General features: G+C 42.5%; 1 protein-coding gene across 3 annotated transcripts in view; it reads right to left on the bottom strand.

The window, feature by feature from the left end:
- LOC113451851 (uncharacterized) overlaps positions 1 to 19,316 on the bottom strand; it is a 28,841-nt gene extending 9,525 nt beyond the window's left edge. Inside the window, exons 1-4 of one of the 3 annotated variants that reach the window (XM_087927879.1) lie at positions 19,256 to 19,316; positions 10,688 to 11,306; positions 7,827 to 7,926; positions 948 to 1,000 (exon numbers count right to left, since the gene is read on the bottom strand). In XM_087927879.1, coding sequence (XP_087784005.1) covers positions 948 to 1,000; positions 7,827 to 7,926; positions 10,688 to 11,161 — 627 coding nt within the window. In that variant the 5' untranslated portion in view covers positions 11,162 to 11,306; positions 19,256 to 19,316. Of the gene's footprint in view, positions 1 to 947; positions 1,001 to 7,826; positions 7,927 to 10,687; positions 11,307 to 19,006; positions 19,203 to 19,255 lie in introns of those variants that run through there. The other 2 variants (XM_087927880.1, XM_026723248.2) reach the window with 2 other exon arrangements.
- Positions 19,317 to 20,997: the final 1,681 nt, after the last annotated feature.

Here is a 20,997-nt window from a genome sequence, read left to right on the forward strand (position 1 = left end):
GGTCGTAAATGTGAAAAATGGTTGTAATTCACGTTGTCAGGGCTGTCGTAATTTTGAATGGTTATAGCAGACATGGTATTTAGCAGGTTCTGACCTGTTCTGGAGAACCGCTAGCGGAAATTTTGAGTAGTTCAGAGAACCGGCAAATACCGCCTCTGACTGGCCCCGCCCCCATCTATTCTCTGCCTCCCGAGTCTCAGCTGATAGGCTGCATCTTCTTTGGTTGCCCTGCACAGGAGAACGGAGCTGGAAAGCAGGTTAGTGGGGTGGGGAGGGAATGGGGATTTTGCAGTAACCTTCCCCTGCGACACCCACCAAGCCCACCCAGAGAACCGGCAGTACAAAAATTTGAATCTCACCACTCAAGTAGGCCTTATGACACGTTGCTTAGCAACCACCTGCTAACACTAAGCTGTGATTGCTTGAACAGCTCTTCATGTTCTGCTTTCAGTTTAACCTGCAAGATCATTTCTAACCAACTTCAGAGGTGGGTATTCGGCAGGTTCTGACCAGTTCTGGAGAACCGGTAGTGGAAATTTTAAGTAGTTTGGAGAACCAGCAAATACCACTTCTGACTGGCCCTTCCCCCCATCTATTCTCTACTTCTCGAGTCCCAGCTGATCATCTGGGTCTTCTTTTGTTGCCCTGCACAAGAGAATGGAGCTGGAAAGCAGGTTAGTGGGATGGGGAAGGAATGGGGATTTTGCAGGAACCTTCCCCCAGGAGTGGGGAGGGAACGGGGATTTTACAATATCCTTCTAGCCACACCTAACAAGCTATGCCACATCCACCAAGCTATGCCACGCCCACAGAACCGGTAGTAAATTTTTTTTGAATCCCACCACTGGTTACAAGTCGAAGAACTACCCATATCCGACAGCAGAAAAATTATGTTGAATCCAAGAAGATGAATCCCAAGTTATCTTTATGAGAGATTATTCCCTTACATGATCCAGCTGTGCAGGTGGGTTACATCCAGTGGCCAACTGTGGTTTGTTCCCTGGGAGAGAGAGAGAGAGAGAAAAAAAATACAAAGATGATTTGATTTCTAGGATCTGGAAGGCAAACTCAGGGTCAAGGTTCCGACTGACGAACTCAACCAAGCGAGCACTGTTCAGACGATCCAATCTCTTAAAGCAACACTCTCATTTATCGTTCAAGAGTTTCCAGTTGTATGAAAACCTGAAAGGTTGATTTGTATCTCATCGTGTGATCATGAGGACGCTGCAGTGAAAAACAGTCGACAGTCACTTTTTTCAGTGACGTTGCAACTTTGAACGGCCTCTAATAAACTGTTGTAAGTTGAGGACTATTTAAAGTTAAATGTCTATGGAGATTTTCAGTCATGGCTGTCCCAAAGGTGCTTTCTTTCAAGAGGCAACTGGACTGTCTGATGTTTCTTTGAATACGTTGCTCTTCTCATCCAAGAAGCTTCTTCAGCTCTGAAGTAAGAGAGCTGAAGAAGCTTTTTGAATGAGAAGCGAAAGGTCTTCAAAGAAACACCAGAGAGTCCAGTTGCCTTTTGAAAAAAGGATGACTATCTACAGTGTTTTTCAATCTTGGCAACTTGTAAGGGGTGGACTTCAACTCCCAGAGTTCCCCAGCCAGCATTCTGGATTCATTATTCATCATTTCATGCTGGCTGGGGAATTCTGGGAGTTGAAGTCCACAAGTCTTAAGGTGGCCATGTTTGAAACACATGTATTTAAACCAGGGATCTTCAAACTTGGCAAATTTAAGACTTGTGGACTTCAACTCCCAGAATTCCTCCTCCAGTCATGTTAGCTCAGGAATTCTGGGAGTTGAAGTCCACAAGTCTTAAACGTGCCAAGTTTGAAGACCATTGATCTAAACCAACTCAATCAAAGACATTTAGCTGGCGTCACGACGATATGGCAGGCGATCTTGGAGGTCTGAGATCGCTGCCGATATCTTTGCTCCTGGATGATCCAATTGGACCTAAACCGTCCCGAAGAGACGGTGAAAGTGAAGGGCGCATCCTGCCGATCCCAGGGTTACCGCAAAGTCCCTGGTAGATCCAGGAGAAGCTCTTCTTGCCAGCGGCAAAGAGGCAGCCATTAAAGCTGCTGAAATTGGGACAACTCCGAAACGGAAGAGAACAGAAAGAGAGTGTGCCGGTTTGGTGAGAACTTTTTTTTTACTTTAAGATCTGAAAGGACACCCTAAGGGAAAGAAAGAATCTGTAAAAGTTTTGACAGAAGTGATTAAGCGGTGATTTTAAACAGGGGTGTCAAAGTAATGTTTTGTTTTGTTTTTCTCATTGCTGGATTTTTTATATACGATCTTGTATTTTGAAACTGGACTGTTTTTTTTGGTTCATATCTATTTATTTTATTTTTTTCTTCTCCTTTTTGACTTTGTATTATTTTAGGCTAGAGGCTCCCTTTAGTTAATTCATTTTTTAAAAAAAATATATCTTTTTTTTCTTCTTTTTATCAACTCTCATTGTATTCTGCTCGGAAAGTGAGAGCAAAGAAACTTTGCAACACTGCCAACTAGAGGCTTGAAAATATTCTTTTCCCTTTGATCAGACGAAGCTGAGAAGGAAAGAACTGAGACTCTTTTTCAAGGACATTGCTATTTGATAAGATAGAGGGAAGAAGAGCATGAGAGAATATTATTGCAGGTGCTCTTCTGGGTTCCTATCAACAGCTGGAGTCTGGTGTTGAAACGTAGGGGGAAAAAGGTGATAAGTTTTTGGAGAAGAGAGCTATAATAAGAGCCTTGGATAATTAAATAAAGTGCAGTGTGCCCTTTTTACTTTTTCTAATTTGTGCTATCCCTCCTCACCAGCTTTATTGCTTTTTTTAAAAACCCCTTCTTTGTAATAACTGTTTGGGGTTTTGGCTTTGTTGGAGCTTGCCTTTGTTTCTCTCTCTCTCTCTTTTTTTTTTGGAAGTCCAACCTCTACATTTGCTTTTTATTTTAAAGGGAAAGCCTTAAAAGCCTTTTTTTTTCTTCCCTGGTATTTTTGTTTTTTCATCTATTTTTTTGGTTTATTTTTATGCTTCTTTTCTATTGGAGACCTTTCAATTGGATTAAGGTGTTGAAGAACCTGAAGAATTGTTTCTTTTTCTTTTTTTAAAGCTCTTTTTCTTTATCTTATTTTTGATTGGATGAAGGTATACAAGAACTTGGAAGAAATTTTATCCTCTCTTTTTTCCTCTTCTTTTTCCTTTTTTTTATTAGTATTACTGGCCTTCTTTTTTTTACTATTTTTATTTTGAACTACAATTGGTTATTTCGCAATTGGATTAAGGTTTAGAAGAACCTGAAGATTTTGAATTGCCTAAAATGAGTAGGAAATTTACAGCCCCTGGCTCCTCAACTTCTACTTCTTCCTCTCCACCATCTGGAGGACAACGTTCAATACGGACAATGTTAAAGCAAGAAAAAGAACAAGAAAAAGGGACTCTGCAGATGATTATGCAAGGAATTCAAAATATCCAAGCAAGGTCAGAGAATATTGAAGAGAGAATTGAAAACATCGAACAAAGAACAGAGAACATCGAACAAAGAACGGAGAGCATTGAACAAAGAATAGGGAAAACTGATGAAAAAGTGGAGAACATCCAACAAATGATGTTGAAGTATGATGAGAGATTCCCAAAAAATTGAAGAAGATAAACAAAGAGACAAGAAGATTGGAGATATTGATAATAGATTAACGGTGGTTGAACAAGATAAAAGTGGTATGTTGAGATGGGAGATGGATAGATCAGAATTCTATCTAAGATTTCAAAACATAGAGGAAGAAAAAGGACAAAACCTAGCTGAGATAATGATAGAAATACTGGCTGAAGCCTTGGAAATAACTCAAGAGAAGATGATGGATGGAATAGATGAGGTTTATCGAGTCTTCACAAGATACGCGATGAGAAATAGCCTACCAAGAGAAGTTCACATTAGATTTACAAAGAAAGCTATTAAGACGCAAATATTGCAAGTGGCAAAAGAGAAAATATTGAAATACAAAGACAAGGAGATTGTGATCTTGAAACAAATACCCAGAAGAGTGAGAGAGATGAGAAGAGAATACCGATTCCTGACTAAAATGCTACTCAAAAAAGAGGTGAACTATAGATGGCTGATCCCAGAAGGTTTAATGTTCACATGGCAAGAACAGAGACATAGAATTGACTCAATTGAGAAAGCGGAATTATTTAATACAGAATTTTTTGGAAGGAAAGAGGAAGAGGCAGAAAAAGAGATCTCATTAATTGAATTCCAAGAGGACTGTCAAATGGCGACTGAAAAAGAAGAAGGTGCAGTAGGTGGAAAGGTGGAAGCCAAAGAACAACGTGAATTAAGATCTACGAGAGCTGCCAAACCTAATTATAAAATATAACCATGGAAGAGAACAAAATGATTACAATTAATATAAATGGACTCAACTCAGCCGTTAAAAGAAGGAAAACCTTTCATTAATTGGAGAAATTAAAATTTGATATAATTGGTCTACAAGAAGTACATATTAAAAAACAATATGAACAATTGTTGGTACAGCCAAAATTAGGGAAAATATTTACTTCCTTGACTCCATGTAAGAAAAGAGGAGTGGTTTTATATATCAAAGACACCACCCCAGCAAAATTGATTTATACTGATGATGATGGAAGAATACTAATGGTGGAAATAATGGACAATAATATGAAAACATTCCTGATTGCAATATATGCTCCAAATGACAAACAAGAAGAATTCTACAAAAAACTACATATGAAAATAATTGAATTGGACTATGCTAATATAGTTATGTTGGGAGATTTTAATGGAATTGTAGACAACAAATTGGATTATACAGCACAGTAAACAACAAAGCAAAACAGAAAGACTCTCCCTAAATCTTTTTTTTAAATGGTAGATGAAATAAACTTAAAAGATACATGGAGAGAAAGAAATGCTAAAACTAAACAATATACTTTCTATTCAAATAGACATTTATCATGGTCCAGAATAGATATGATAAGGATGTCAACAGAATTAATACCTAACATTCAAGAAATAAATATTGAAACAAGTACTTGGGCAGATCACAATCCAATGACAATTAAATGGAAAGGACAAAAAAGAAGATCTAGATGGACGTTAAATAATACTATTTTAAAGGAAAAAGACTTTACACAGTAGATGGAGAAAGAGTTGGCCTTTTTCTTTAGAGAAAACAAAAAAGATACATCAATTCAGAATGTATGGAACACAATGAAGGCATTTGCTAGAGGCTTGATAATAGATTATACAAGGAAAAGGAATACTATGAAAAGGCTAGCCTCTAAGGCCCTAGAGGATGAGCATAAAAGACTTGAAAAAGAGCTACAGAAAATGCCACAGAAAAAGGACATCAAGTTAAAAATGGATATAATTAAACACAAAATGGGTCAAATAGAATTAGCACAGAAAATTAGAGGTGCTAAACAGAACTACTTTGAAGATGCAAATAAAACAGGTAGATGGTTAGCATATAAATTGAGAAAAGAGAAAGAATCAAGGAAAATATTGCAGTTAATAGATGATCAAGGCCAAGTTTGCCATGGCAGTAAAGAGAAGAAGGATCTGGTTTTCATCTTAGAAGACCCTTTAGAAACAGCATCAAAATTGATAGAAAAGATAGAGACATATGGAAAGGTGGCTAGTTTGAAAATAAACAAAGATAAGGCAAAGATTTTGACAAAGAATATGCTAGTAAGACAAAAGGAAGAACTGGCAGACCTATTGAAAATTCAAGTCATGAATAAGATCAAGTATCTGGGGATATATTTGACAGCAAGATGTAGTACATTAAAAGAGAATAATTATATTAAACTTAAACAGCAGATAGCGCTAGATTTGGCGAAATGGAAAAACTTACAACTCTCATTAATAGGGAGAATCTCAACAATTAAGATGAATATATTACCCAGAATTTTATATCTGTTTCAAACAATTCCAATTAGGCTTGGCAAAGATTATTTTGAAGATTTAAATAAAATTGCGTTGAAATATATATGGCAAGGTAAGAAAGTGAGAATAAAGTTAAAACTCTTGCAAGATGCTAGAATTAGAGGAGGATTTGGTTTGCCTAATTGGGAATTGTACTACCAAGCTACAAATCTGATGTGGGTTAAGGAATGGATAACATTAAATGCTCAATTGTTGACATTAGAAAGACATGATCTGTTGTTGGGGTGGCATGCTTTTTTATGGTACAAAGGAACTAAAACACAGGGGTATTTTAGAAGACATTATATATGGGAGTCTCTGTGGTTAAATTGGGAGAAGATTAAAAGACAATGTTATTTGAAAATTCCAGTCTGGTTATTGACTATTGAAGCATTTCGTATCCTATAATATACAAAAAGGAACAAACAGTTAGATATGGTGAAATACTGAATGAAAAGGGTGAACTTAAATCTATGCAAAAACTAGAGGAACAAGGTATAAAGATGAATTGGTTTTCATATGCACAAATGCACTGTATGATAAAGATTCTAAAACAGAAAGTTTCTATGATAAATTGATTGAATTAGATAAGATTTTGACAGATACTGATGAAAAGATGATTAAAAAATTGTATAGATATTTATTAGAAATTAAACTAGAAGAAGAACAAGTTAAAGAAACTATGATTGCTTGGGGGAAGAATTTTGGATATGGGATTGATTTAGAGAAATGGCAAAAATTGTGATCTCAAAATTATAAAATGACAATGTCAACAGCATATAAAGAAAACTTGTATAAGATGTTTTACAGGTGGCATTTCCCCCCCAACAAGAATAGCAAGAATGTTCAAGAATAAATCCGAAAAATGTTGGAAATGTCATCAGACACCTGGCTCAATTTACCATATGTGGTGGACTTGTGCGGATGCCAAAAAATACTGGACTAAAATCCACATGTGGTTGGAAAAAATGACAAAAAAACATATAGACTTGAAACCAGAGATACTTTTATTGGGAATTTTACCTGAAATATATAGTAAAGACTTGAAATACCTGATTGTAAATGTATTAACAGCGGCTAGGATTCTATTTGCTAAAAACTGGAAAAATGAGAAGATACCATCACAGGAGGAAATCATTAAGAAAATTATTGGAATGTGCTGAAATGAGTAGATTGACATTTGAAATTAGAGAACAAGAGGATAAACAATTTTATAAAATTTGGGATCTTTTCTATCAATGGTTAGATAATAAGGTACAGTAATGAAATATGTAGACTTTTAGAAAATAATAAATATATAAAGATGTACTTCTTTCTTATTATAACTACAAAATGATTTTAGGATAGATTTGGGATGATAATATGAACTGTTATACAATAAATTAAGTAAACTATGGTTATCTTGTAAAACATGAATGAATAAAAGTATAGTCAAATGATTGATTAATAATGATACTAAGGTATTTAGTTTTTGATTGACAATATGAGATTATATGTAATGTAATTGAAGACTACGAAATGGAAGCACAAAACAATGTGTAAACCAACCGCCACACTGTATGTACACTTATGGAAGATAGCCTGATGTTTTTATGTTTTGTTTGTTTATGTTTTTTTAAAAACCAATAAAATAAAAAAAAGACATTTAATTCCTTGCCATCCATGTTTTCTGTCTGGGAAAACAGCAGTCTGCATTTTCCTTGAGAGCTTTTTATGATTTTGACTAACTTACCTTTTTTTGGGAGAAAAGAAATGCCTCTAATTTCAAATAGCTGCCTAATCCGGATTTACATCTGCATTGATTCAGAACAGCACAACGGTTGGTATAATTTTAGTTACGCTCACCAGCAAAAGGCAAAGCTAGAAAATGGCCTCCAAGCACTTACCTAACGGAATGGCAATCTTGTCCACTTCTTGCTTGATCTGCCTTACGGGTGGTTTTTTTCCTACCCTGGGAAAGTTGGTGGGTTCTGTCACAACTCGGTCCTCCAAAGGAAAAAAAGAAAAAGAAAATAGTTAACCCCAAAGGAACAAAGAGAAAGACGAGAAGAGAAATACAGGTAGTCGGAATAATGGATGGAAACGGATCATCCTTGAAAGAAGGAGAAATTTTCTGAGAAATGAGGGCGATCAACCAATGGAACAGCTTTGCCTTCAGATTTTGTGGGAACTTCATCACTGTAAGCTTTCAAGAAGAGACTGGATGGCCATCTGTCAGAAATGGTGTGGGGTCTCCTGCTTGGGCGGGTGGGTTGGACTAGATGACCTACAAGGTTCCTGTCATGTCCCTGTTAGAATCTGACTCCGAGGGAGAGGAGGAACAGCCGACAGGGAGTGGGGTGTGTGGCTCTGGAGGTTATGGAGGAAACTGGGGAAGGGCACAGGCCGGCTGGGCATTCAGAGGAAGACCCAGGCCCATCCCACGCAGGGAGGAGCAGATAATGGAGAAATGTGAATGGCGTGGTCTATGGGGGAGGAAACAGCCCCGATCCCCTTCATGGGCTGCAGCTGTGAGGACAGTTTAAAAGGACAAACTGCGCATGGTTCAGTGCTGGAAGCAAAGCGTGAATATATGTCTAGTCTGTCAGTTCTTATCTGAGTTCTGGTGTCCTTCTCAGTGTGTGTATTTCGATATCTGTGGACATCTTCAAGCCCTTATCCTGCCTTGTCTCATTAATTGCTTCAGTATAGTGTGTAGTTTTTTTCCTATTTATAATTAATATGTATTTTGAGTTTGAACGGAAGTTCTTCCTTTTCGCAACTGTAACTGTGGGGGACTTTTTTTCTCCAGTCAATGATAATTGGATCTTTGAAGCCAAGTTGAAGCAATTAAAGGGGACTTCACCTGTTTTTGTGACTTGGTTGCTTTTGTATCCCACCCTGGGTCGTCACAGTCCCTTCCAACTCTGCTAATCTGCTATTCTGTTATAGCCCTTGACTTACAACAGTTCATTTAGTGACCATTCAAAGTTACAATGGCCCTGAAAAAAGTGACTTATGACCATTGTTCACACTTACGACCGTTGTAGCATCCCTATGGTCCCGTGATCAAACTTCAGACGCTTGGCAACTGGTTCATATTTATGATGGTTTGCAGTGTCCCGGGGTTACGTGATCAGCTTTTGAGACCTTCTGACAAGCATAGTCAATGGGGAATCCAGATCCAGACTTAATAGCTGTGGGACTAACTTAACAAATGCAGTGCGATTCACTTCACAGCGGCAGCAAGAACACTCGTAAAATGGGGGCAAACTCACTTAAGTGTTTCATTTAGCAACAGAAATTTTGGCCGTAACACGAGGATTACCTGTAGCAGAAAAGAGTGGGGGAGGAAATCTGGTTAAATATTCACCATTAATATTGTGACTTGTACACAGGTAGTCCTTGACTTGCGATCAAAATGGAGCCCCAAATTTCTGTTGTTAAGTGAGTTTTGTCTCATTTTACGATCGTTCTCTCCACAATTGTTTAGTGAATGACTGTTAGAGTAACATGGTTGTTAAGCGAATCTAGATTCCACGTTGATTTTATTATTAATCATTATTCTATTCTATTCTATTCTATTCTATTCTATTCTATTCTGTTCTGTTCTGTTCTGTTCTGTTCTGTTCTGTTCTGTTCCATTCTCCTATCCCATTTTCCTATTCCCTATTCTACTCTATTCTATTCCATATTCTATTCCATTCCGTTCCTCTATCCCACTTTCCTATTCCTTATTCAATTCCCCATTCAATTCAATTCTATTCCATTCCATATACTATTCGATTCCATTCCATTCCATATTCCATTCCATTCCATATTCTATTCTATTCCATATTCTATTCCATTCCATGTTCTCATTAATGTCTCATTGTCTATTCCATATTCTATTCCATTCCATGTTCTATTCCATTCCATATTCTATTCAATTCCATTCCATATTCTACTCTATTCCTTTCCATTCTTCTATCCCATTTTCCTATTCCTTATTCAATTCCTTATTTGATTCTATTCAATTCTATTCCATTCCATGTTCTATTCCATTCCATTCCATATTCTGTTCCATTCCATAATTCTATTCCATTCCATTCTCTTATCCCACTTTCCTATTCCTTATTCAATTCCCCATTCAATTCAATTCTATTCCATTCCATATTCTATTCGATTCCATTCCATTCCATATTCCATTCCATTCCATATTCTATTCAATTCATTTCCATTCCATATTCTATTCCATTCCATATTCTATTCCATTCCATGTTCTATTCCATTCCATATTCTACTCTATTCCATTCCATTCTTCTATCCCATTTTCCTATTCCTTATTCAATTCCTTATTTGATTCTATTCAATTCTATTCCATTCCATGTTCTATTCCATTCCATATTCTGTTCCATTCCATAATTCTATTCCATTCCATTCTCCTATCCCACTTTCCTATTCCTTATTCAATTCCCCATTCAATTCTATTCCATTCCATATTCTATTCTATTCCATTCTCCTATCCCATTTTCCTACTCCTTATTCGATTCCCTATTCTATTCTATTCTATTCTATTCTATTCTATTCTATTCTATTCTATTCTATTCTATTCTATTCTATTCTATTCCATTCCATTCCATTCCATTCCATTCCATTCCATTCCATTCCATTCCACTCCACTCCACATATTTCCATTCTCCATCCTATCCTAAAATGCGGTGAGCAGAAAGCAGAGGAGAGATGGGGGGGAATGCTCCAGCAAACCACCTCAAGGCCCTGTTCTCACCTGCTGCCTCTTCTCCTCCGCCTGGCTCAGCAGGAAGCCTTCGGCCAAGGCCACCGCCTGGGAGCTGGTCTCTGCCTTACATTCCCGCACCCAGTTCTTCATCTCCGGGGGCAGGATGGTCAGGAACTGCTCGAGGATCACCAGGTCCAGCACCTCGGCCTTGGAGTGGACCTCCGGCTTCAGCCACTGGTGGCAAAGATCGTGGAGCTGGCTGCAAACCTCTCGGGGACCCTTAGCATCCGGGTAGGCAAACTGCCGGAATTGTTCTCGCCGGACATCGGAACTGGGCGTGTCCTTGATCGGGACCTTCTGCACCCCAGGTTTTCTGCTGCTCGAACCCCGGAGAGGATAAGGTGCCCTTTTGGCCTCTGGGTAGACCTTCTTCTTCCCTGATTTCTTCTCAGATCTGTGATCTAGCTCGGCCTGTGATGTGGCCATCTTTGGCCTGTCCTGCAAGGTCATTTCCGACGGCATTGTTCAAGGCCTTCTCTTCCCGACAAAGACTGGCCCAAACAGCTGGGGGTGGGGGGTTGGCAAGTCCCGCCAAGCCCCCAAAAGGGCTTGGATAGACCCTTGTGACAGAGGACACTGTTATGCAGTCGTTTTGCAGCTCCTCTGCCTGCAGACAAGCAAAAAAAAGAAAAAAAGTTTCAACTCATAAAATATTTCTATGTTTTTTTTAGAGTTGCCAACAGAAAGAGAGGGGGGAGCAGTGCGGCAGCTTGGAAATAGAAAGTGCATTCCATACATAGTTTTTCAAAGACGGTAACTAGGCGACTGAAGTTTCTGCTGCGCAAAATTCTAATTTGGAGAACGTGATTGGGCTATGGATGTGTCCCATTGGAGAATATGAATTATGATACACCCAGGGGGTGGGAGGAAAACCAGGGTCAAGGGTGACAATGAATTAAGTGCCTCAGAGTCGGCTATACCCAAGCAGTGCCGGACATGTTAACTCCCAATAAATCCTTTTGAAGTTTTGGAAGTTTGGCTGGAGACTCATGATTTAATTGGGGTAATTCCTGCCGGAATCCTGACACCAAGACCTGATTCACATGCTGTGGGTAAAAAAAAACCTTAAACCCAAGTTAGCAAAAGACAACCGCTGTGTTCACATGATCTGCCTGGGCAAAGAAATCCATGGGTGAGCTTAAAAATTTCAGCAACCGGTTCTCTGCCCAGTTGCTGGGTGAATGTTGCCATGATGGGCCTTCTGCACCATGGCAGGGGGGGCATTTTGCGCTCTCCAGGCTCCGGAGGCTTTCCTGGAGCCTCCGGGAGGGCAAAAACAGCCTCCCCCAAGTTCCGGAGGCTGGAAACAGGCCTGTTTACGGCCTTCCAGGTGGCCCATCTGGCACCCTTTACAAGCTCCAGAGGGTGAAAACGGCCTCCAGGGGTCCTCTGTTTCCTGCCTTCCAGAGCCCCCCGCCCCGTGCTATCTCCTGAGCCTATCTGGCATCCAAAACCGGCCACGTGGGGACTTCTGGGTGGGGGGTGGGGCAGGCAGGGCGGGGCCAGACGGGGTAGGATTTACCTGTTTGCCGAACTGTGCAGAATCTTAGGTAGAGGATTGCCCGAACCTGTGCGAACCTGTAGCAGCCCACCCCTGAAGAAATAACATGATGGCTTACAGGGTGTATGCCAGCACTCAGAAGGCAATGCGCCCACCTCACATCCCCAACACATCCCTCCCACCCACCCACCCCCGCCGCCCCTTACCTGCACTGCGCCTCACAGCTGATTTTTTGGCCGGTTCGAGGCCTTTCTCGGCCTCCCAGAGGCTTGAGGAAGGCTTCTGCAGGCTTCTACAAGCTTTGTAGGCTGAAATCTAGCCCCGTTTTGTCACTTCCTGAAAATACCAGAAGTGACAAAACAGGGCTAGATTTCGGCCTGCAAAGCTTGTAGAAGCCTGCAGAAGCCTTCCTCAGGCCTCTGGGGGGGCTGAAAATCAGCTGTGAGGCACGCACATGCGCAGTGAGGTAAGTTTGCCTGAAGCTCACGTGGCAGCACAAATGGCTCTGCATGCCACCTGTGGCACGCGTGAAATAACACACTGGTGAACTTCGATTGCCTCCCTCCTACTCCAACATCTTCCCCACTATAGAGTGGGAAAGCGCAATCAGATGAGAGCCTCAATTTGACTTCTACAAGAACCCTGAGAGATAGGCTCGACTGAGCGAAGACCTTCAGACCCCTACAGCAGAGTTTCCCCAACCTTTCTGGGTTGGTGGCCGGAGGGGAGCGGGCAGGGGCCTTTACACATGTGAATGAGGCGGCATGATGCTCTCCGTGAGGCTAGCACCTATGTGATGCTTGCCACGATGCTCACAACACTAGCGTGAGTGGGTGTGGGTGTGCGTGAACACACGCTGGCCAGCCACTCTCAGGGCCCGGTAGTGGTGATTGGTCCGGGAGTGGGCCACGGTCTACAGGTTGGGACCGCTGCCCAAAAGAGCTTTCATGGCAGAAAGCGGCCCCAAACCTGCATTTCGCCATTCCTAGTCTGGCTCTTTCCCCCTTGTCCCTCCCCCTCGCTCTGGGGATGAAGGGGGAACTACCCAAGGATAGGTCCCCCTTATGGCAGTGGTGACTAACCTTTTGGGGCTCCTGTGCCAAAAACTGTGCGCGTGCTTGCACACTCGAGCTCGCGTGCCAGCACCCAGAAGGCAATGCGCCCACCCCACATCCCCAACGCATCCCTCCCACCCACCCACCCCGCCTCTTACCTGCACTGTGCCTCACAGCTGATTTTGGGGTGGTCTGAGGCCTTTCTCAGCCTCCCAGAGGCTTGAGGAAGGCTTCTGCAGGCTTCTACAAGCTTTGTAGGCTGAAATCTAGCCCCGTTTTGTCACTTCCTGAAAATACCGGAAGTGACAAAACAGGGCTAGATTTCGGCCTGCAAAGCTTGTAGAAGCCTGCAGAAGCCTTCCTCAGGCCTCTGGGAGGCTGAAAATCAGCTGTGAGGCACGCACATGCGCAGTGAGGTAAGTTTGCCTGAAGCTCACGTGCCAGCACAAATGGCTCTGCATGCCACCTGTGCCATAGGTTCACCATCACAGCCCTAGGGTGCTATACCCAACCACCATGCATCTCTTGGCACACTCTTAAGGCACAAACGTCAGAATGTACCTACCTTAAGGCAGGGGTCCCCAACCTCCAGCCCATTCAGAATCGGGCCATGCATGGAGTGGGCTCGCACACATGTACGTGGGCAGCTCCATTTGCATGAGAGGCAGGCGAGCGTGTCCATGCGCGAAGCTCCATTTGTGCAAACGGCGTGCCTGCGAGCCCACCGCTCGTGCAAATACAGCTGTGCACACCTGTTGCTCGCATGGAACCATCCCCACTCCCTATCATCACCGCTACCGGTTTGCAAAGCCAGAAAGGTGGAGACCGCTATTTTCAGGTACAAACGTATGTACAAAATAGGCGGAAAGGAAGAAGGGGGATTCAGACACAAAATGGATTACTGTATGTAGAAAACAAACACAGGGTCAATAAAAAAGCACTCAAATACTTACACATCAACGCACAAAGTATGAGGAATAAACAGGGTGAAATGGAAATCCAAATACATGAGGGAAGATATTATATTGTTGCCATTATATAAACTTGGGGGGATGAAACCCACGAATGGAACACACAACTAGAAGGATTTAAATTGTTTAAAAGAAACAGGCCTAATAAAAGAGGAGGTGGAGTTCCACTACATATAAGAAATAACTATATCTCTAAAGAAATAAGAGTAGAGCAATGGTGCAAACCCCCTTGAATGCATTTGAATGACATTGCAATAGGTGTATATTATAGGTCACCTAACCAAACAGAGGAAATAGATTTAATTTTTTTGCTAGTCGGTTAACTAAAGCATGCAGGAAGCACACCACAATAGTAATGGGGGACTTTAACTCCCCTGACATCAACTGGGAGACAAACTTTGCATCTAGTGGAAGATCAAACAAATTCCTGACAAATCTACCAGATGCCTTTGACTCCCTAAAGATAGAGAAAGGAGCTGGAAGGTCAGCCATACTGGACTTAATTCTGACTAACAAGAGATGAAATGATAGATGTTGAAGTTATAGAAACCTTGGCGGGTGAGGGGGAATGATCATTCAACACTGGAATTCAACATTATGGAAGCACAAGCATAGAACAAAGTCAAACTAGAGTTTTGGATTTTTATAGAACTGAATTCAATAAACCTAGGTTGAGAAGGATTCTCAAGGGGAAAACAACCTCAGAAGCTTTGGAAACTTTGAAATGTCGGAGTATAAAAGCCAAGTCTAGCACAATACCAATGAAGAAGAAAAACAACTCCTCTTCAAAAGAAACCAGCCTGGCTGCATAAAAACGCTTTGATAAATGAAAAGACAAAAAGGACAAGTACAAAAAGTGGAAAGAGGGCCAGACTATCAGCAGATAACCCAAATCTGTAGAGATGAAGTCAAGAAAGCAAAGGCTCAAATTGAACTAAAATCGAAAACAATCCCAAAACAAAAGCTTCTTTCAACACGTAAACAAGCAAACAAACCATTGAAACGATTGGTCCATTAAGGGGAGAAAATGGCAAGAAGATGACAAGCAGTAGGGAGAAAGCAGAACCCCTTAACTCATCTTTCTGCATCTGTTTTTACAAAAAAGGAAAGAACAGTCCAACCTATCAAAAAACAAACAAACTGTAAAATGCAGATTAGGAATGAAAGTCAAAACAAGCAAGAAAAGGGTAAAAGAATACCTATCCACTCTAGGAGAATTCAAATCATCAGGACCAGATGGATTATCCCCCCCCCCCACACACACACAAGGTTCTGAAGCAGCTGGCAATCACAAAAATCAATCACAACATCTCCAGAACCGTAAAGTCTGCAAACTTGAAATCTGGCACGTATGTTCCTCTTGGCTTCTAGGGGCTTGCTAAGAAAGGATTTTTCGAAATGACCATCAGAGCATTAGTATTTCCTATATTATTATTATTAACACGCTCTGATGCTAAGGAGTTCTACTCCTCCTCCCCACCTGAAAAGAAATCTGTTCCAAATGCAAAACACAAGCAGAGGAGTTTCAGTTTCAAAGCAGCAACCAGCTTGAATATGGAACAGTTGAGCTAAGCCACACCCAGGCTCCTTGTTGTCTCCTTCTTGCTCACACAGCAAATACTGTTTCAGTTTCCAAACAGCCCTCAACTCTCTCACGCACTGACAGGAGGCTAGCCAGACGAATACCGATGGATGCCGGTAGGTAGAGGCACAATTTCGCCACCTTATTTTCCACCCCAAAAACTAAACCCCGATTACATGGTTTCGTAGCGAAGCACAGGTGTCGAGCTAGTTCATGAATAATTTTGCATTCAGACAGGAAGTTGCGACTTTTTTTTTTTTTGTACCTTTATAAAAAAAAAAAGCCAGGATTCAGCTCTCCCCCATCATTACTTTCATGCAACTGGTTCTTTTGTCGTATTGTAATGCGGCGTTTCTCAACCTTGATGATGGGTGGATGGCAACTTCATGGCTGGCTGCGGGAATGCTAGGAGTTGAAACCCACCCCACCTGTTCAAACGCAGGGGGCTCCCAACTTGGCAATGTTAAGAATGAAGGACTTCAACTCCCAGAATAAAAAAAGACGTTGAGACTCTAGAAAGAGTGCAGAGAAGAGCAACCAGGATGATTAGGAGACTGGAGGCTAAAATATTATAAGGAACGATTGCAGGACTTGGGCTTGGCTAGTCTAGTAAAGAGAAGGACCAGGAGAGACAGGATAGCAGTCTTCCAATACTTGAGGGGCTGCCACAGAGGAGGAAGGGTCAAGCTATTTTCTAAAGTAGTGGTCACCAACCAGTGGGCTGGGGACCACTGGTGGTCCGCGAGAAAATTTTGGTGGTCTTCAAAGAAATGTCACCCCCAAAACACCTCCCAAAGCAATTAATCCAGGCTGCGCTGCCCACATGGCCCGCGGGAACACAAGGCTTGCGTCGCTTGCATTGCAAACAACACGAGATAGTGAGGGGAGGGGGGAAAGGAAGGAGGGGGGGGGAACTTGCCCCACTCTCCCCACGCACCTCGCCTGTCCACCAGGCTGCTACTTTCTGCTTCTTTCTTCTTCTGCTTTTGGCTGCACGCAAGGAAAGCAGCAAAAGTCTTTCTTTCTCTCCCCCAAACTCTGTCAGAAATGAGACTTTGGGACTCTGCAAGGCATCCTGCTCCAAGAGGCCACAGTGGCGTGACAAGTCTCACAAAGACTCATTTCTGGCAGAGTTTGGGGAAGAGAAAGAAAGACTTCTGCTGCTTCTGCTGCTTTCCTTGCATGAAGCTAAAAGTACCTCCCCCCACCCCCCGAGAACGGAGCTGGAGACGGTATGGCATCCTGCGATCCCAAATAAAGAATGATTGGTCGGTAGGAAAACGGGGTGGGGAATTTTTCTGCAAACTTTTTGGGGGATTTTCCCAGAAAGCAGCAGAGACCCTGGGAAAACGTCAGCAAGCCACCCTCCGTCAAAATTCTTATTAGTGGTCCATGGGACTTAAAATTATGAGTTTGGTGGTCCCTGAGGTCCAAAAGGTTGGCGACTCCTGTTCTAAAGCACCCAAAGACCAGACAAGGAATAATGGATGGAAACTGAACAAGGAGATTTTCAACCTAGAAATAAGGAGAAACTTTCTGACAGTGAGAACAATCAACCCATGGAACAGAAGTTGCCTTCAGAAGTTGTGGGAACGCCATCACTTGAGACTTCAAGAAGAGATTGGACTGCCATTTGTCAGATAACAGATCATCAGAGTTGGAAGGGACCTTGTAGGTCATCTAGTCCAACCCCCCTGCCCAAGCAGGAGACCCTACACCATTTCTGACAGATGGGAATCCAATCTCTTCCTGAAAGTCTCAAGTGATGGTGCTCCCACAACTTCTGAGGGCAACTTCTGTTCCATGGGTTGATTGTTCTGTCAGAAATGGTGTAGGGTCTCCGGCTTGGGCAGGGGGTTGGACTAGATGACCAACAAGGTCCCTTCCAACTCTGATTATCTGTTAAAGCTGTTCTATTCTATTCTATTCTACCTTACGATTCTTGATGAATGTATCTTTTCTTTTTATGTACACTGAGAGCATATGCAGCAAAGACAAATTCCTTGCGTGTCCAATCACACTTGGCCAATAAAGAATTCTATTCTATTCTATTCTATTCTATTCTACTCTATTTCTATTGGACGCCCATCTGTCAGAAATAGCGTAGGGTGTCCTGCTTGGGCAGGGGGTTGGACTAGATGACCTACAAGGTCCCTTCCAACTCTGATTATCTGTTATCTGTTAAAGCTATTCTATTCTATTCTATTCTACTCTACTCTATTTCTATTGGACGCCCATCTGTCAGAAATAGTGTAGGGTCTCTTGCTTGGGCAGGGGGTTGGACTATATGACCTACAAGGTCCCTTCCAACTCTGATTATCTATTAAAACTATTCTATTCTATTTCTATTTCTCTTGGACTCCCATCTGTCAGAAATGATGTAGGGCCTCCTGCTTGGGCAGGGGGTTGGACTAGATGATCTACAAGGACCCTTCCCACTCTTGTTAACCTTCCAATCTAATACCGAATTCCTCAGCCAGCCATGATGGCTGGGGGAATTCTGGGAGCTGAAGCCCACCGGGATTAAAAGCTGCTATGGTTGAGACATTTTTAAGCCTTTCCTAAGGGCCAGGTTTGTTTTTTCCTGGATTGTAACCTCTAGGGAGAAAATTAGAGGAGGGGGGGGGGCTTATGTTACCCCCACCCCACCCCAGAGCCCCCCCACAATGAATAAACACAACAGAGCAAACCCGAAACCGTGTAACTTTTTCCCCAGTTCAACCCCGGCTCTTTTGGACCCAACTCACTCCACCCAGCGGATATTTGGAGACCCCTCCCCAACAAACCCCCCCGCCCCGATCCGGGGGGGACGGGGGTTTAAAACGCTACGCCCCCCCCTTCGGGGCTCCGCTTTCGCCCTTTCCCTTCCCAAAGAGACGGGATTTGGAGGCGGGGGGGATGGGGAAAAACAGCTGCCGGACGTGCTAAAATATCCCTCCGGGAGGGAGGAACCGCATGCAAAAGGGGGCAGAGATTGTTTTTTTGGGGGGGGGTCCCGGAAGGGAGTGGGGGGCTTGATCTTCCCACCTGCTCTTTTCCCTTCTTCCCTCCTCCTCCTCCACCCTCCCCAGCCCGAGACTCCGAAGGCCTCCTTGCATTGTCTCTCTCTCCCTCCCTCCCGCTCCTGGCTTCCCCTTCCTCCGCCTTTGCTTTGGCACCCCGATCCCCCCAAAGCCACGGCTCAAGATCGGGACTCACCGGCGGCTCCCGCCCTTCGGATGGGGGAAACAAAGGCCCGGGGAGAGACGCTGAGCAAGAGGGCGGGGTGGACCCCCAGACCCAAACTCGGCCCCCCCCCCCACACCACCACCACACACACGCACACAACACACGCACGCACGCACGCACGCACACAGCCGGCTCCCACCTCGCCCCACCCTTTTCGCATCCGACCCGTCCTTCCTCGCTTGCAACCAAACCCCCCCACCACCCCCATCCAACCCCTACCTCCCCGTCCGGCCGCGGCGGCGAAGGATAGGCTGGCCAATCCGGATGGGGAGGTGGCTTGGTCGTGGAAGGCCTCCACCGCTCCTCCCCTCCCCAAACTTCCTTCCCTCCCTCCCTCTCTAGGAATCCCCTTCCCGCCTTCCCCGTGTAACCCTTCAGAAGCCAAGAGGCAGTTTGGGGGGGCGGGGGAGAGAAAGAGGGGGAGGGGGGGGAGGAAGGAAAGAAAGAGAGGGAAGCTCAGACATGAACGAACGAATGCTTTTATTGGCCAAGTGTGATTGGACAAGCAAGGAATTTGTCTGGTGCATATGCTCTCAGCGGACGTAACAAGGGAAAGATACATTCATCAAGAATCGTAAGGAAGAGTAGAATAGAATAGAACAGAATAGAATAGATAGAATAGAATTCTTTATTGGCCAAGAGTGATTGGACACACAAGGAATTTGTCTTTGGTGCAAATACTCTCAGTGTACATAAAAAGAAAAGATACATTCATCAAGAATCGTAAGATAGAATAGAATAGAATAGAATAGAATAGAATAGAATAGAATAGAATAGAATAGAATTCTTTATTGGCCAAGAGTGATTGGACACACAAGAAATTTGTCTTTGGTGCAATTGCTCTCAGTGTACATAAAAAGAAAAGATACATTCATCAAGAATCGTAAGGTAGAATAGAATAGAATAGAATAGAATAGAACTCTTTATTGGCCAAGTGTGATTGGACACACAAGGAATTTGTCTTTGGTCTTTGGTCAAGGAATTTGTCTTTGTCTCAGTCAGCGTACATCAAAAGAAAAGATACATTCATCAATAATCATAAGGCACAACTCTTAGTGATAGTCGCAGGTTACTAATAAAAAATCAAATCATACTAGGGAACAAATAAAACAATATAAATTGTAAAGATATGTGGAAAGGGAACTTCACGAGGACAGTGGTGTCACCCAAGCAGGAAAAGCCCAAAGGGAACATCAAGCCAGCCATAAAACAAACTTGCATTGGAAAAGGAATCAAATAAAAGGTATTAAAGAAGCTCCTTAGGCAAAAGCCCAAATAATTAAGAAAACTAAGGAAACAAGAAAAGAAAACCCTTACAAACACAAGCCATGCCAAATCAGCAAAACAAACAGACAAAAGACACAAAATATATTGCAAATGAGACAGACAGGAGATTGCCACAAAACAAATCTACGAAACCATTAAGCAAAAAAAAAAAAAAGACTAGGACGAAACTGATAATCCAGTCAAACCACCCTGCGGAGTTTACCCTCCGGCGGAAATGAAGACAACCCCTGACAGGATTTAAAACATTAAGAAATACAAACACAAGCACACACACACAAAAGGAGAAAAGGTATAAAAAATCTGGGGCTTATCATACAAAGCTAGCTAGCCCCAGGAATGCAGACTTCTTGCTATCTCTCGCCTTCCTGAAAATAAAAAGATCCAGCTTTCAAGCAGTTGTCTGTATCCTTGCACCGGAGCTCTCCCAGGAGGAAAATCGAATCCTCAGAAGAAAGGCATTTTCCAAGCCTTTCAACAGATACAAGCAACATTGTTATAGTTATAAGTTGGAAGAGATAAGTAATAGAAAGGATAAGAAGAATTTATTTATTTATTTATTGAATTTATATTGTTGCCTATTCGCCCACAAGAATAATAGCAATACAATCTTAACTAAATAGTTGGACAGTGTTGAGGGAATTATTTGTTTAGCAGAGTGATGGCATTAGGGAAAA

The sequence above is a fragment of the Pseudonaja textilis genome, chromosome 2 (genome assembly GCF_049901715.1).
Source record: "Pseudonaja textilis isolate UNSWEBS1 chromosome 2, rPseTex1.2, whole genome shotgun sequence".
Taxonomy (NCBI): domain Eukaryota; kingdom Metazoa; phylum Chordata; class Lepidosauria; order Squamata; family Elapidae; genus Pseudonaja; species Pseudonaja textilis.